Source organism: Squalius cephalus (genome assembly GCF_949319135.1).
Source record: "Squalius cephalus genome assembly, chromosome: 9".
Taxonomy (NCBI): Eukaryota; Metazoa; Chordata; class Actinopteri; order Cypriniformes; family Leuciscidae; genus Squalius; species Squalius cephalus.
Window position 1 is genome coordinate 29,480,026 of NC_137130.1, and position 16,419 is coordinate 29,496,444.

At 39.0% G+C, this 16,419-nt stretch overlaps 1 protein-coding gene across 23 annotated transcripts in view; it reads left to right on the forward strand.

The window, feature by feature from the left end:
* The window catches only part of mycbp2 (MYC binding protein 2), a 109,143-nt gene that overhangs the window by 62,740 nt on the left and 29,984 nt on the right, over positions 1-16,419 (forward strand). For 17 of the 23 annotated variants that reach the window (XM_079880710.1, XM_079880727.1, XM_079880731.1 and 14 more), the window contains 17 exons: positions 1,777-1,914; positions 1,998-2,176; positions 2,265-2,407; positions 4,072-4,172; positions 4,315-4,533; positions 5,075-5,297; positions 5,670-5,788; positions 7,108-7,195; positions 8,617-8,666; positions 8,750-8,922; positions 9,020-9,164; positions 9,237-9,443; positions 9,922-9,977; positions 10,068-10,183; positions 10,974-11,071; positions 12,614-12,730; positions 14,418-14,558. In XM_079880710.1, the coding sequence (XP_079736836.1) occupies positions 1,777-1,914; positions 1,998-2,176; positions 2,265-2,407; positions 4,072-4,172; positions 4,315-4,533; positions 5,075-5,297; positions 5,670-5,788; positions 7,108-7,195; positions 8,617-8,666; positions 8,750-8,922; positions 9,020-9,164; positions 9,237-9,443; positions 9,922-9,977; positions 10,068-10,183; positions 10,974-11,071; positions 12,614-12,730; positions 14,418-14,558 (2,313 nt within the window). The remainder of the gene's footprint in view (positions 1-1,776; positions 1,915-1,997; positions 2,177-2,264; positions 2,408-4,071; positions 4,173-4,314; positions 4,534-5,074; positions 5,298-5,669; positions 5,789-7,107; positions 7,196-8,616; positions 8,667-8,749; positions 8,923-9,019; positions 9,165-9,236; positions 9,444-9,921; positions 9,978-10,067; positions 10,184-10,973; positions 11,072-12,613; positions 12,731-14,417; positions 14,559-16,419) is intronic. The other 6 variants (XM_079880714.1, XM_079880717.1, XM_079880720.1 and 3 more) reach the window with 2 other exon arrangements.

The window sequence follows — 16,419 nt, forward strand, 5'->3', positions numbered from 1 at the left end:
TGACACAAAATGATAAGTGCAAATCCACCTTTCGCTGCTTGGGTCCAGTTGTTTCTATGAATTGCTGCGATCCATCTGCTTCTCTGTTCTGTAGCTTTCGGAAGTCTGTAAAAATATACCTCAGATTTCTTGTCAAATCTTTTAATACAGTCAATCACAAAGCTCATTCCCGTTTTAAATGTGTTTCGCGTCATTCACTCTGAAAACCAATGCTGCCGCTCAGTCTTTTTGCCACTCAGTGGGCGCAGTCACTCCGGCCTACGGTGACGTCACGCATATACCCCTCTATTCATCACTTCGTGGCTCTCACGAAAGCTATCTTTTTATCCATTTAAGGTAATAGTTCCCCCAAAAATTACAATTTACCATTAATTTACTCAATCTCAAACCGCCTTCTTTCAGCCGAACACAATCAAGAGTTATAAATAATACCCTGGCTCTTCCTAGCTTTGTAATGGCATTGAATAGTGGCTGACTTTTTGAAGCTCCAAAAAGCACAACCATCCAGCGCCCGTACATGTGTTCACAAGAGAGTTGTGTGGTTTTTGCAAGAGTCTATTCTCACCTAAGCGTTCTCAACCTACGTCTTAAGGCTGATTTATACTTCTGAGTGGCATTTTCTGTAGGCTACGTGTCGGTTTTCGTTTATACTTCTGTGTTGTTGTCCGCATTGATGTGCAATTACACAAGCAGAGAGGGAGCATGTGAAACCCGAGGCAGGGGTTCTAGCTGGAAATTGACTCTTTCATGAATGCGCTTAAGGTTGTTGCTGGAAGCCAGTGATTATAGTTTATAAAGTTGTATGTTATAACCCACTGGAGTCGTATAGATTACTTTATGATGGATGGATGCGCTTTTTGGAGCGTCAAAAAGTTGGCCACTTTTCAGTGCCATTACAAGTCACTGGTTTCACGATTCAATTAGATTACGATTATCATGTCAATAATTCCATTCGATATCACAATTTTCAATATTACCTCACGGCTACATTTTTGTCAATGAATACAAGCAGTCAGTTATATGAACTCCCTTTTTATTTCATCTGCTCCAAGAAAGTACACTTCCTGAATGTAGCAAACAGCAAACAATAATTAAGTCTGAACACAGCAGACAACAGGAGCATTTAGAACTAATAAACACTAGTAGACACTAAAAATACTCAATAATGCTCACACACACTCTCATGCGCACACTCACACACTCACAGAATGTTAAAATAGTGGGTGCACTTTTTTTATTACTCGCTTTTGTGTTTCACCTCACTTTGCCATTTTACACTAAGTGAGACAAGCACGTATGCGACGAAGGACGTCAGAGAAATGTCAGTAGGCTATAATCAATTATGGTCTTTTGCGGCATCGTCCACATCACGATGCATTGTAGAAACGGTTAATTTCAACAGCCCTAATTACAAAGCTGGGAAGAGCAAGGATATTATTTAACATAATTCCATTTGTGTTTGGCTGTAAGAAGGTGGTCATATACACTTAGGATGGCTTGAAGGTGAGTCAATTATGGGGTAATTTTCATTTTTGGGTGAAGTATTCCTTTAAAGGAAGTTCACACAAAAATTATTTTTTTAAAATGTTATTATTAAATGTCATCCTCATGTTCCATTCTTGTTTGCTGTTATTTTTTACGTGGAACATAAAAGGTGGATTTTTGAAGAATCTTCTCATTCCTTGAAGTTCAAGCATGTGAATGTTGTTCTCCCAATGTCTTACCCTGTTGTTTTCCTCTGTGTTCCTGTTCTGTCCATCTGTCCTGTTTTATCAGGCTCAGACGGAGCACCCTGGAGATTCCGCCCACTCCCACAGATGGACGTCTCTAGAACTGGTCAAAGGCACTTACAGCACTGACGACTCCCCCAGTGACATCGCTGAGATCCGTCTGGACAAAGCTGTTCCTCTGAAGGTGCTGCGAAATTTACACATGAATCACGCAAAGAATAAACTTCACTTCGGCACAAACTCACTTCCACCCTGTTGCTCTTGCAGGAGAGTGTGAAATATGCTGTCCGTCTGCGTAACTATGGCAGTCGCACAGCCAATGGGGATGGAGGCATAACAACCGTACAATGCTCTGATGGAGTCGCGTTCACCTTCAGCACCTGCAGCCTGAGCAGCAATGGCACCAACCAGACCAGAGGCCAGATCCCTCAGATTCTCTATTATAGGTCCGTACTATATATTCTTTTATCTGCAAACAAAATTCCTTCTTATTTCTTAAGGATGCATCTTGTTGACGGTGATTGTTTGCTACAGGAGTGAATATGATGGCGACCTGCAATCACAGCTCTTAAGCAAAGCCAATGAAGAGGACAAGAACTGCAGCCGTGCTCTTTCTGTAGTCAGCGTGGTGGTGCGGGCGGCCAAAGACCTCCTCCACAGGGCCTTTGCGGTGGACGGTGAGGATCATTTTCTTAGATTTTCCCGAAATACTTTCCCGTTTGTTGCACAAAAACAGCCCAACCTCACACTATTTGTTGAGATAATTTTAGTATGATAGAAATAACAAATTATATATTGCATAACATGAACATTTTGCATTATAATACACATATCATACACTGTTCGTTCATTGACCAGAGGAGAACTGCCCCACCATCCCCCCCCCCCCCCCCCCCCCCCCCACTGAGCCTGCCTTCTACCAAGGTTTTATCCTCCATTCTTTCATCCGATGGAGTTTTGGTTCCTTGCCACTGTCGCCTTTTTCACCTTTGGCTTTTGGCTTGCTTAGTTGGGGACATTTAATTTAATATTCGACAATATTATTGATCTGCCTGCATTGAAACCATTATATGAGAACTGAACTGAGCTGGACGATGACATCATGGTTTTCTCCAGAGCGGCTATATATATAAATGAACTAAATTTATAACTTTTTTACAACAAAAATGAACCATCACTGAACTTACTTAAAGGGGTGGTTCAGGATTTTGGACATCGGACCTCATTTCCAAGTTAGCCTGGGTGTTATTTATTAGTGGAGACAGTTTTCAAAAATTTTCACCCAGTCCTCCCAGTTGCATAGTTCGCCGGTGCTAGGCTAGCGCGAGTCAACGGTAACTGCTAGCCTGCCATTAAAACAGTTTTACCCACTCCACAGTACACCAAAAGCAAATAAATTATAACGCCAGACTATTGATGTAAATGTCTGTTGAGAGAATAATGTTAGAACTCAAACTACCCTTTCATCGCATTGCAATAGTTATACTTTGTTCCCTGGATTTATTAGCACATTCTACAGCAGCGGCGGAGTGATATTAAGTTACCTAGGCAACCGAGACTACTACTAGCTAGCTAGACGTCCCGACTGTAGTCCGCTTCTGTTCTGTGTTTACTTTTCGGTGCAGTACTAACCGGAGCAAAGTAAAATTCCGCCGCTGCTGAGAAACTAGTTCCTGTAAATGTAATGCGATCATTGAGATGCAAGAGTAGTTTGATTTCTAACATTATTCTCTCAACAGACATTTACATCGATAGTCTGGCGTTATAATTTATTTGCCTTTGGTGTAATATTGGTGAAAATTTTTGAAAACTATCTCCACTGATAAATAACACCCAGGCTAACTTGGAAATGAGGTCCGATGTCCAAAATCCTGAACCACCCCTTTAAGATGGACTGTGAAGCTATTTTCTTCTAGAAACAAACTTTGTTGCATTATTTTCCTGTTATTTCTGTAAAGCTGCTTTGAAACAATCTGTATTGTAAAAAGCGCTATATAAATAAAGGTGACTTGACATATCATTGCCCTAATGCAAAAAAGATCTCGTTCTCATAACTGTGATGAAACATTATTTTAATTGAAAAGTCTTTGTTGATCATGGTAATGTTCAGTACAGTAATGTAAATCTCATGCGATTCATTATTAAGAATAATGGGAATTAGAAACAAACAAAAGTAAATTATGGAATGAGAATTGGGGTGAAATGTGCTTAATTGTCATAAATAGGTCTTTATAGGCTATATACTGTGTGTGTATAGGTTTGTTTTGTGAGATTTACCCTTATAGATCAGCATCATTAGTTATTTACTATTGGTCTCATGATGTTACTGATGTCTCTACAGTTGAAGACATTCCTGAACTCCTGAGTTCCTGCAGTCTCTTTTCGATGCTGCTTCCACTTATTTTGGCATACATCGGTCCTGTGGCTGCATCTGTTCCTAAGGTAAGGGAGTTTTTCTTCGTGGAATTGGCAACCTTGGGTATTGATGTGACAATGATCAGTCTCCTCTAGTCTATTGTTAGCTTTCTTGTTTACTTTTCTCATGATACCTTCGCCCGTTATAAATTTCACAATTTTCTATTAGGCTGCAGTGGAGGTGTTTGGTTTGGTTCAGGAACTTCTTCCGGCTGTTTCTGCCCTGAACCAGAAATATGCACCACCTGCCTTCAATCCTAACCAATCCACAGACAGCACCACTGGGAACCAGCCGGAGCAGGGCCTATCAGCTTGCACCACCTCTAATCATTATGCTGTCATAGAGAGCGATCACCCCTACAAGCAGGCTGGTGTTACCCAGTACAAGGTACAACATTAGTGATCACTTCCTGATGTTCAGCAAAATGAGGGAAGTCATTGCAACTGTCTGCAAACACTTAAACCACTGTAGCAATGCTCTAGGAAACACTCATAACACTTTAGAAACTGCTTACAGGATGTGACATTAATGTAGGGCTGAACGATTAATCAAAATAAAAGTAAAATCGCAATGACTTCAATTTAATTAAAGAAATATATGCACTGTATGTTTTGGAGTACAGCTCATGATCAGTTTTTTTTCAGTGTCTCAGAGCAGCTCGGTTCACAGTAAATGCTGCTTTACACAAACTCATCTTTGCGTGTGCTTTGAGTTTGAGGTCCATATCCTGATAGCAATCACTATGTTAAGCGGTCTAAATGTATTTTTATAAATATATATCATCTGTTGAAGGCATAGGACCAAAAAATGTTCGTTCAGAGCTTGCCTTTAAAAAAAAAAATATTTTTCTTGTTACAAATTGAGATGCAGTATGACTAGTGTTCTTTCATAAGAGCACTTGATCACATTTCCATGCTCTGGATTTCAGGTTTCCTTCCCAGACTGTGTTCGCTGGATAACCGTGGAGTTTGATCCTCAGTGTGGTACGGCGCAGCCAGAAGATGTCCTCCGTCTCCTGATCCCCAGTCGATCGATGCACTACTCTGGGCTCGGCTCCAAAGCCCTGGCTCACGAGACCATCAACAGCTGGACCGAGCTCAAGAAGTTCTCTGGCTCCAATGGCTGGCCCACCTCTGTCTTGGTGCTGCCAGGTAACGGTGATGTCCCTGTCCACCAAGCTTTAGAAATGTTTACTTTATACCTTCATGCTGATTAAGGTGCTGTTGACAGTATTTGTTGTTGATCTTTAGTAATTAAAAAGACATTTATTGAGATGTTAACTTAACACCACTTCCAGGCCCTTGAGTAAGAGTTGTTACGCTGTTAACAGATAAATCTTTTATATGCGGTCCCACGGAGGGTTTATAAACACCAAATCTCAACAGGAAGATTGTGCGGTTGTTTACAGAATATTATCTCTATGAGGACTGTGATTATATGGGCAGCTGCCATTTTATTATTATTCAAAATGAGTTATGCTTCACTGGCTCAGTCATTAACTCATTTCCATTCCCTAATGTAAGGTAATGAAGCCCACTTCTCCTTGGAAACTGCATCAGATTACGTGAAAGATGAGAAAGCCTGTTTCTACGGATTCAAATGTGTAGCTGTCGGTTATGAGTTTAACCCTGGTGTTGATGAGGTATGAAATTTCTCCTTGCCAAACAATATGGGTGTCTTTAACCTGAGCACAATGCATGAAATGTTCGAGGAGCCCATTTTATCTCGCTTGTAAAACAATTGTCCATGCACACATAATAATTTGCAATCTCAACATTTATAGCAATATTTAGAACATATTAAATATTAAACATGAACAGCTCTGTGGTTCAAACAAGCATATAGGGTTGGGTTGAACATATTGATTTCTCGATTTCAATCGGTTCTCATTATGATTAACCAATATGAATACTTAAATCCCATGAATCTATATTTTAGTCTATGCTGTTTTCTCTTGATGTGTGAACAAAACTTGACTAAATATTATTTGCAGCATGTCTCCCATTGCAAAAATCACAATAAGCTTAGTGTTCTGTTTCTTCTGATATGGAACAAAGTCTGAGTTTTCATATTTTCTGCATTTTAATTTGAAATTCAAGCAATACATACAGTTTTAGCGCTATGTCATGGCGTGACGGATCGCTGTCGTGCCTCAGTTCAAGCGAAGCAACAGTGCGGAGCGCACATGAACCGATCAACTCTTCAGCTTTATTTCTTGTTAACTAGCACAAAATAAACAGGAATGAACATCAGCAGGTATGCTGAAAGATACAACTTACTGATATGTATCATGTCACAGTTTCAAAGGCAGAAAGACATCAGTAAATAAGCTTGGTTAACAATGACACATAACATTACATTTACCTCAGGAACGCCATTGAATGAAATGAACACTAAAAAGGAGCATTTACATTACATATTCATTATATTTTTTCTTACCCCGTTCTTCAATATTTATTGCATGTTTGAATAAATCTGTTTTTATGACAGCCACTATTTAATTGTTTATATTTCAAAAAACGTATTGGAGTAGAAACATTGTCATTAAAAGTTATTATTATAAAATCTAATTTATGTGCAAATTAAATGTTTGTATACACATCAGTTGTTCATTTAAAACATTAATATTATAGTTTATAGTTTACAAACATTATTAGTTCAGTATTAGTACTGTACCTCTGATATATATCCAAATTAATCGGAATCAGCATTGAATCGAATCGCAAGCTTATGAATGGAAATCAAATCGAATCATGAAATTTGTGTCAATACCCAGAGCCCTAGAAGCATGTTTATTAAACTGTGGGTGAGAACCATTTCAGCTTGGACATCCTAAATAAAAATAATTTTACGTCTACCACTGCTAGTATCTCAGTTATGCATTGCTTTGGACCAGAGAAAGGATTAGTGATTCATATCTCACATGTATTTGAGATATTTGTCATGTTGCTGTGGTTTCAGGGAATTATTCAGCTGGAGAAGGAATTGGCCTATTTAGGGAGCATGTGTGCAGCTGCACTCATGAAAAAGGATCTTGCCCTACCAATAGGTAAGAATGACTGCTGCTTGCTGGTGTTGGAGGAGATGCATAAAAACTGGAATGTGCCGTGCAGTTAAAAGCATAATCTGAAGTCGCTAATTACTAGGGCTGTAATCAACCAAAGAAAATCTTGGTCGACTGAAGTCCTGAAATTTTCGACTAAAAATCTACTAAAAATTACGTTAGGAAAAAAAAACGTTAAATTAATTATCTACGCACTGTGCGCAGTACTTGGAAGCCTTGTTGTCCGCCTAAATGAATTATAAATAAACATAAAAAACTAGTAGGCTATTTGCAGTATATTAAATCGTTTTTGACCTAATTATTTTGCACTGAAATGAGTCTGACACACGACTCTGTCGGCTCTGCAGCGTTGCATCACGTGCACCTGCGCAATATCATAGCCTATGATTTCTGAAAATAGTACTATGTTGTCAACTAGTGATATCATCATCTCAAGAACTTTTGAGGAATATGCAACATAATTTAGACAATTGTTTTTGTCATATGTATTATAATAACTGACAGACACTATCATTTCAGCCGCTCTGTGGAGCTCAGCTTCGCGGCTGAGACACGAATAGATTATTAACTTTAAAAAAAAATGCTGCCACACTGCCGATGTCTTTGTTGACATGGTAGAAGAGGACTGACTGACTATGAATTAAACACTCTCACAATTAAATAAATAATATTCAGCAAACCTTCTAGTAGCCTACTTTCTTCAATCTGTCTCTCTTCTCCAGTGGGTTGGGCTAATCCAAAAGAAGTGAAAACAAGGGGGGTGTTCTGAAGACAGACTGTTACCTGTGAAACAGGGGTGCTCTGAAAATACCCCCATTAGCAATTAGTGCTTTCCACCTGATGAAATGAACGCGGCAAAACTAATGAAATGAACGCAACTAATCAGAATTTTTGTCGAGCCAGAACGTATCGACCAAATAATCAACTAATCGACTGGGAGATTACAGCCCTACTAATTACAGTGGGTTATACTTAAAGGGCAATATCATTTTAAATACCTTTTTAAAACATACACTACCATTCCAAATTTTGAACTTTCTATTCATCAAAGAATCCTGAAAAAAGTGGTTTCCACAATTGTTTTCAACATTGATAATAAGAATTGTAACAACTCAATATTTAGCTTATTTTTCAATTAGTTCATTTATGTGAACCTTCTGAATGAACTGCTTCATCAGAATTAACCCACATTTTTAAAGCTACAGTGTGTGTTTGATTATTACCTCCGCTTACTGTAAGGCATAATACAATTTGACATTTTAACAGCAATTTTGTGTTTTGTTATATTGATACTTGTTAAAAAGTCTTAACAAAGTTAGTCTTTTTTTTTTATTGGCACTGATAAAATCATTAGAACTTCCTTTGTCTTTTTTATCTGATTGTATGGATTATTTACCATCCTACAGGGAATGAACTAGAAGAAGATTTGGAGATTTTAGAGGAAGCCTCACTCCAGGTACTAAATTAAAAATAGTTTTATTGTGTGTAAGTGCCGCACATCATCAGAATGTGCTCTGATCGTGTGTTTGTGTTGAGCAGGTGTGTAAATCCCACTCAGGGCTCCTGGGAAAGGGACTGGCCCTCACTCACTCTCCCACCATCCTAGAGGCACTGGAGGGGAACCTGCCACTGCATTTGCAGACTAACGAACACTCGTTTCTAGAGGACTTCATTACCTGCGTGCAGAACTCCAGCGGTGGGCGGCTCGCCAGGTCTGTATCAAACATTTTACAGCTCCCTTTATTCTTTATGGGTCTTTTGATATCTTGAGGCCCTCATCCAAGCATCTTTACCATTCTACGTTCCCAGGTGGCTTCAGCCAGACTCCTACGCAGACCCTCAGAAGACCTCACTCATTCTGAACAAAGACGACATCCGCTGTGGCTGGCCCACTACTGTTGTGGTGCAGACCAAGGACCAATATGGAGATGTTGTGCATGTGCCAAACATGAAGGTTAGCATCTTTTTGAATCAAACGGTGTGTTATGAAACTGGCACATCTAATCGTCTCTGATCTGTGTTGTAGGTTGAAGTCAAGGCTGTTCCTGTCTCTCAGAAAAAGTCCATCCAGCAGGAGAACATGAAGAAACTGCAGCGTTTGCCAGGCAGCTCCGCTAATTCTGCATCAGGAACTGATCTCACCTTTGGTGGCCACCCAGCACCCAAACTGGAGGCGACATACGAACCCATGATCATCAAAGAAGCACGTTATATCGCCATCACCATGATGAAGGTTCCTCTCATCTATTGACTTGATAATTATAGTCGACTCAAAAATTATTTGGACTAGGGCTGCCCAATTAGTCAAAATAAAACTGAAATCACAATATCGTCTGGTGTGATTATCAAATCGCAAAGATTGTGATATAATTAAAGTGCCCCTGTTATGCTATTTTAAAGGCTCCTAATTTAGTTTTGAAGGTCTCCAACAGGTTTACATGCATCCAAGTTCAAAAAAACACTTTAAGTGGAGAGAAGAGAAGTCTGTCCTTTCGCTGAAAGATCCAGTTATGACATTTTTTAATATATTATAAAAAAATTAAAACAAAACACATACGTCGGATGAATCGTTCACAGTAAGATTAATACACTTACAAAATATAGAGAGGTTCATTTTAATTTCATAATGACTTCAAAAATTTGTCTCATTGCAATTAGATTTTCCTGCCAATGTTTTTCTTACATTGTCACTTACTGTCTTTTTTGTCCAGGCATATGAAAATTATTCCTTTGAAGAGCTTCGCTTTGCCTCGCCGACACCAAAGAGGTTAAAAGACCTACCTGTCATATTCATATTACAGTCAACATTCAAATGTAAGAACAGGTTTCAGGTTCGGTTTGTCTGCTTCTTACTCAGGCCCAGTGAGAACATGCTTATCCGGGCCAACACAGACGGAACATACAGCGCTAACTGGACCCCTGGTGCTGTTGGACTTTACACCATTCATGTGACCATCGATGGCATTGAGATCGGTAACTGGATTTTAGTTTTTATTAAAGCTTTGTATTAGAGCACTTTGTTGTAGAAATATTTAAGTGTCCAAAGTGGATTGTGTATGTTGCTAGTGCTCAAATAGATTTTCATTATCAGCATTTTACCCCCATAAAATGTAAAAAAATTGTGTTTACATGATAAAATATGATTTATAGAGCAAATGCAAGATGGGGGGGGACAGATTATGTCAATGCAAAATTCGTTTGCGTTCTTAAAGTTTCCCGCAAGACACTTTGTGTCGTTTCTCGCGGTAATGCAAAAGCATTGACATTATTTTCCCCTCTCATCTTTAGGGCAGGGTTCACCAATCTCGGTCCTGGAGGGCCGCTGTCCTGCAGAGTTTAGCTCCAACCAGCTCCAACACACCTGTTTGAAAGTTTCTAGTATGCCTATTGAAACCTTGATTAGCTGGTTTAGGTGTGTTCAATTGGGGTTGGAGCTAAACTCTGCAGGACAGCGGCCCGCCAGGACCGAGATTGGTGAACCCTGCTTTAGGGGCTCTGTACTATAGTCCTCATACATAAATACCTGTGGTTTGTGTTTAACTCTTGGGCCTGGTTTCACAGACAGGACTTAGTTTAAGCCAGGATTAGGCCTTAGTTCAATTAGGGCATTTAAGTATATTTTATAAACTTGCACTGATATGTCAGTGCAAATTGCTTTCAGTTAAAACTGCTCAAGCATGCATTTTAGTCTGGGACTAAACTGGGGGTTGATATTATAGAGCGCATGAGTCTTGAGTTTTTTGACTGAATAATATTTGCTCAGATGCTGGTCTGGAGGTCGAGGTCAAAGACCCACCCAAAGGAATGATCCCTCCTGGCACACAGATGGTCAAACCCAAAGCTGAACCTCAACCTAGCAAGGTGAGTTTCCGAGTTAAGGAGTTAAAGAGGTGCTACTCGGCCAGATGTATCCGGTCCAGGTTAACCTAACGTTCAAAAATTTGGGGTCGGTAATACATTTATTTAATGTTTTTGAAAGATGTCTCTTACGCTCACCAAAGCTGCATTTATTTGATCAAAAATACAGTAAAATGTCACATGATCCTTCAGAAATCATTTTAATATTCTGATTTGGTGCTCAAGAAATATTTCTTATTATTGTCAATGTTAGAAACAGTTGTGCTGCTTAATATTTTTGTGGAAACCAGGATTTTTTTTTCTTGATGAGTAGAAAGTTCAATCGAATAGAACATTTATTTGAAACATTATAAATGTCTTTACTGTCACTTTTGATGAATTTATTGTGGCCTTGCTGGGAAAAAGTATTAGGGTGCTTTCACACTAGGTTTGATTGCTTGGTCCAAACCAGAGTTTGATTGCTTCCCCCCTTCCCCCGCTGGTCTCTATTCACATTATATTATTTGGGTCCAAACCACGGTACGCTTACGTCATCAACTTTCATCAACGTACCCATGTTGCTAGGCAATGGCTATGAAGGACAAAGCGCCATAATGGATAGAGTTGTTCACATCACTTTTTTTGATCCTTTGGTTTTGCTTCCAAAGCGTCAGCACATAACAGCACTTGCGTCTGTCTGCTGCGAATGTACTGTAAATATGTTCTAAGAAACGCGGGAGTCCATTTGTGCTGAAGGCGAGCAGAAATGAGATATACATTCTCTCCGCTTCAGTGCGCTTGTCAGGAAAGTGAGAGAGAACACACACAAACACAGTTTTATCGAATCATACATCATCAATAGCATATCAGCAGCGATCCGTTCCAGAGTTCACATGTGTGAAAGCACCCTCACTTTTCATACAAAAAAAAAAAAAAAAACGTTTTGACCCCAAACTTTTGAATGGTAGTGTTAATGTTCACAACTGGAGTGTCATTCTTTGGAAATGGTGTCCGAAAATGTTTTACACTAAAGCAGATAGTATACGATTACAGCTTTTTTTATGAATATTATTTATGACGTTAAATACTTTCTGGAAGTTGATGTCCTGCGGCTTGACAAGCTAAAATTCAAGTATAATTGTTTTATAATTATTACACACACCTTTTATGAGCTCATATTACTTGAGGGACCACATGGACTAAACGTTGTTTTTCTTTTTCTTTATAAAGACGGCTAGAAACTTTGGTGTGTAAATAGCTGTGCGGTATCAGTGCTATGTATTTGCGAGTGCGGTGTCACTATATTTCTTCGCCGTGTATTTCTTTACTGTGTATTGAACTGGGAAACAAGCAACACAACTGCGCAAAATCAAGTGTCTTTCATGCTTTTTTCTGCTGAGTTTCTCACACCTCATTGGATGGACTGACGTTTCCCTCGTCTGATAGGATGTGCGGGTTCTGTTCTCTTCTGTTCTTGTGCTGTGAACCCTTACTCTCTCACTGCAGCTTCCTGCCAACTTCTCATCTGTCTTACAGTCTCTGTCTCTCCCCCTCTGCTTCTCTCAGGTGCGCAAATTTGTGGCCAAGGACAGCGCAGGGCTGCGCGTGCGTAGTCACCCTTCTCTGCAGAGCGAACAAATAGGCATAGTCCAAGTCAATGGCACCATCACATTCATTGATGAGGTAAACCACTCTAGAATAGGGCCAAAATGTTCTGTATTTAAGTCCTTTTCTGTTTTCTCTTCCTTTAATCAGAGAACACAATTATGAATGATTAATTAATTCAATTAATTTCTGTTTTAAAACAAAAAGGCTTTTAAAACAATTTCTGCATCTTTCTGAGCTTTCTAATTTACTTATGATTTGGTCAGAAGCGGGGTTTTTTTGTGTGCCTATCCTTTGCTTCATTTACATGCAGGAGACTTTGAGGCTGTAGTTAAAGCTCATATAAGAGCTATCTATCCCAGTCCATCACTGCATGCCAATCACTGATACTCCTATAAGACCCAACCTCACATCCGCAATGCTGTCGGTTGCTCTAAAGGCCCTTTCACATGAACCGCCAGTGCATTGATCTCTATGGAGATAAGTGTCAACCTTGTAATGTTTTGCTCACCCATTTGCCGTTTCAAAGCACACTTAATTAGAAAAATTGCATGACTTTTGCATGACAGGTCAAACTGTATATAGTATATAAAATAAATAAAAACCTACCAGTCAACATTTTGGACACACTTGACTGAATTTATATTTCATTTCATAGATTACTTTACTTATTACTTTATCAACTTAATAATTTTTTAATTATGTTATGTCAATCTGTTATTTGTACATTTCTATACCCTGCTGTTCAAAAGTTTGGTGCATAAGATTTTCTTTGTTTACGAAATAAGTCTCCTATTCTCACCAAGGTTGGATTTTATTTGAGTAAAATCGAACAGTAAAATTGTCAAATAGTATTACTATATGAAATTACAAATGTAAATAATTCCTGTGATGGTAAAGCTGAATTTCAGTATAATTACTCCAGTCTTCAGTGTCACATGATCCTTCAGAAATCATTCTAATATGCTGATTTGATGCTAAAGAAACCATTTTCATCATTATTAATGTTGAAAATGCTGCTTAATATATTTGTGGGGGGAAATAACTTCAGGATTCTTTGAATGTAAAGTTAAAAAGCAACAACATTTATTTGAAATTGAATTTTGATCAGTTTAATACATTCTTACTGAATAAAAGTATTAATTATAGAAAACAGTATCTTGCCCCAAACATTTGAACAGTATTTTATTATTTATCAATTATAGTATCAAATCAAAAGAACTGTGTAATGCTCAAAATTAGTTTTTCTGATTAATTGCTTTGCAAAAACTAAAAAAAAAATGTTTTTAATGTATGAGTGGGACGGGATAGTAAAGGCAAAGCAAGTGGATATAGAAGTGTATTTAATTTAATTAAATAAATATATACAAACATATGTCCAAACTTTTGAGTGGTAGTGTTAACTCCCTGCTTTCTTGCTAACTTGCTAATTGGCAAACCCGTAGAATTACCCTTCGATGACATGGCAGCGCTTTTCACATGCTCAAAGTGGCGCTTAACGCTTGCGCTGAGCAGTGTCTTGAAGCCCCCACATAAGTCACGTGAAAGGGCCTGTTGTTCCTTGCTGTCAGGCCCTACATGCATATAAAAATTCTGTAGATGATGCATCTCATTTTCTCTCAACACAACTGGACAGCCACTGTAAATCCAACTGGTTGGTGTCGCGCATTTACGCAATTGGTTCTGCAGCCTCAGAGGCTCATGCGAGGGGCGTGTTAGCAGTTACAGGAGGGCATGGCTCCGCTCTGTTGCTTGTTTCCCATAGATCCACAATGATGATGGTGTCTGGCTCAGACTGAATGATGAGACAGTAAAGAAGTATGTTCCCAACATGAATGGGTACACTGAAGCCTGGTGCCTCTCTTTTAACCAGCATCTGGGCAGAAGCCTCCTGGTCCCTGTCGACGTAAGTAAAAGGCCTCCCCCTTCGTAGATTAGCCGGAGCCCCTACACTGCTCATTTGGGAACGGGACTTGTAACTGTCAGCTTAACTTCAGTCACATTTTAGGATGATCATTTGATATACTTCAGTTTGGCTCTTTCTACAGTGAATCACGGGCAACCAATGACCCAGTCCCAAATGCCTACAAGCATGCTGTGTTTAATTACTTACAAAGGCCAACAAAATGTGCCCTTGCATGTGTTAGTGCTACTCTGTAGTTGAGTTTGGGCACGATCACTCAGAGACCAGGATGGACATTTTTAAGGGGGGGTTGTGCATGTTGCCAGTCCCTTGTCTTATTAACTCCTGGTTGAAAGACACTAACTCATGCACTCTGTTTTGTAGGGCTGCACCATTATGAAAAAGTTCATATTTTGTCTATTTTATCGCTTGGTATTTTAATGGCAGTTATTTATTCCAATTAACAGTGTTAATTTTAAAATATTACATTCCTTGTAAATAATGCAATTCTCACTACATCTATTATTATTATTATTATTAAAGGATTTTTAAAATCTGAACAGATTTTAAAACACTATACATTACACACGAAAACTGCATCTAAACGTTTCGAACACAAACTCGCAAAAAGGAAAACAATGTGTTTTGAAATTGGTTCAAAATATCAAACATGTTTGACATCCTCCAACTGTATGGAATTGTAGTGTGAAGCTAACATTAACTATGCGATTTTCTGCAAAATCTGTCATCTACGAATGTCCAAAATCTGCAGAATGGCCCTGACTTTCGGCAACAATCGACGACTCTTCCAGACTGCAAATCAGGGCAAATACCTTTGGAAAAGTCGTGTAGTGTATTTCAGCCTTAACAGGAGTGTTCTAGTTTTGGTGTCAAAACTTGTTCTGGTGTATGTTAGGTTTCACACCATGTATATCAGGGATGGGCAACTTTGGTCCTGAAGGCCCACTGTCCTGCAGAGTTTAGCTCCAACCCTGAAAAAAGAAAGAAAAAAAACTCACCAACTTGTAGCTTTCTTGACATACGCTGCGTCCGAAATCAAATACTATATATGTTAAAAAGAGTACGCCAACAGAGTAGTATGTCCAAATGCATAGTGACCTACTACTTCCGGCGAGATTCTGAAGTGCGCATTCGCTGGACACTTTACTATCCCATGAAGCCATGGGAGAGGATTCATGAATGGCGGTGAAGCGACGCAAGGGTTGGGCTAAACTCAACAGAACAGCGGAACGAAGTTGCCCACCCCTGATCTATATTGTAAGTGAGCAGCTCAACATGTCACGATGCTTTTCGCTTTGCCTCTACTTCTTTTTTTTTTTTTTTTTTTTTTGAGAGTCAGGTGATGTTTCTACAGCTTTCTTTTTCATAATAGAAATGAAACAAAACACTGCTTAAATATGTGCTCATTAAAACTGATTGTGATTTCTAACAGGCCTATAGATTCCCCAATGCTCAAGCGAATGCTGTAATCGACACTTCATGATTCGTTTGTTGCGTCAGCCATTATCATAATCTATTCAATTAATTGTGCAGCCCTACTGTGTTGTTGTTCATCATATGTGGTGTGAAAAATAGCTCTTGTGTGATACTGAATATCAGTGAACAAAGCTTTGCTGTTTCCTGGCCATGACAGTATATAAGTATGAGCTCAAAGAACGCTTTAACCTCTTCATATAGCCAATTTGTAAAAAAAGATGAAGATGTATACAGATGAAGATTCATTTGCTTAAAAATGTGCTCAATGGCCCTGAAACCTTTTCAACAATTGGTTTGAAAGTGGCTGATCTTTAAATTTTTAGCTGTCTGGGTCCCGCAACTTTTGATGAGGTTCTGCCGTGAAACA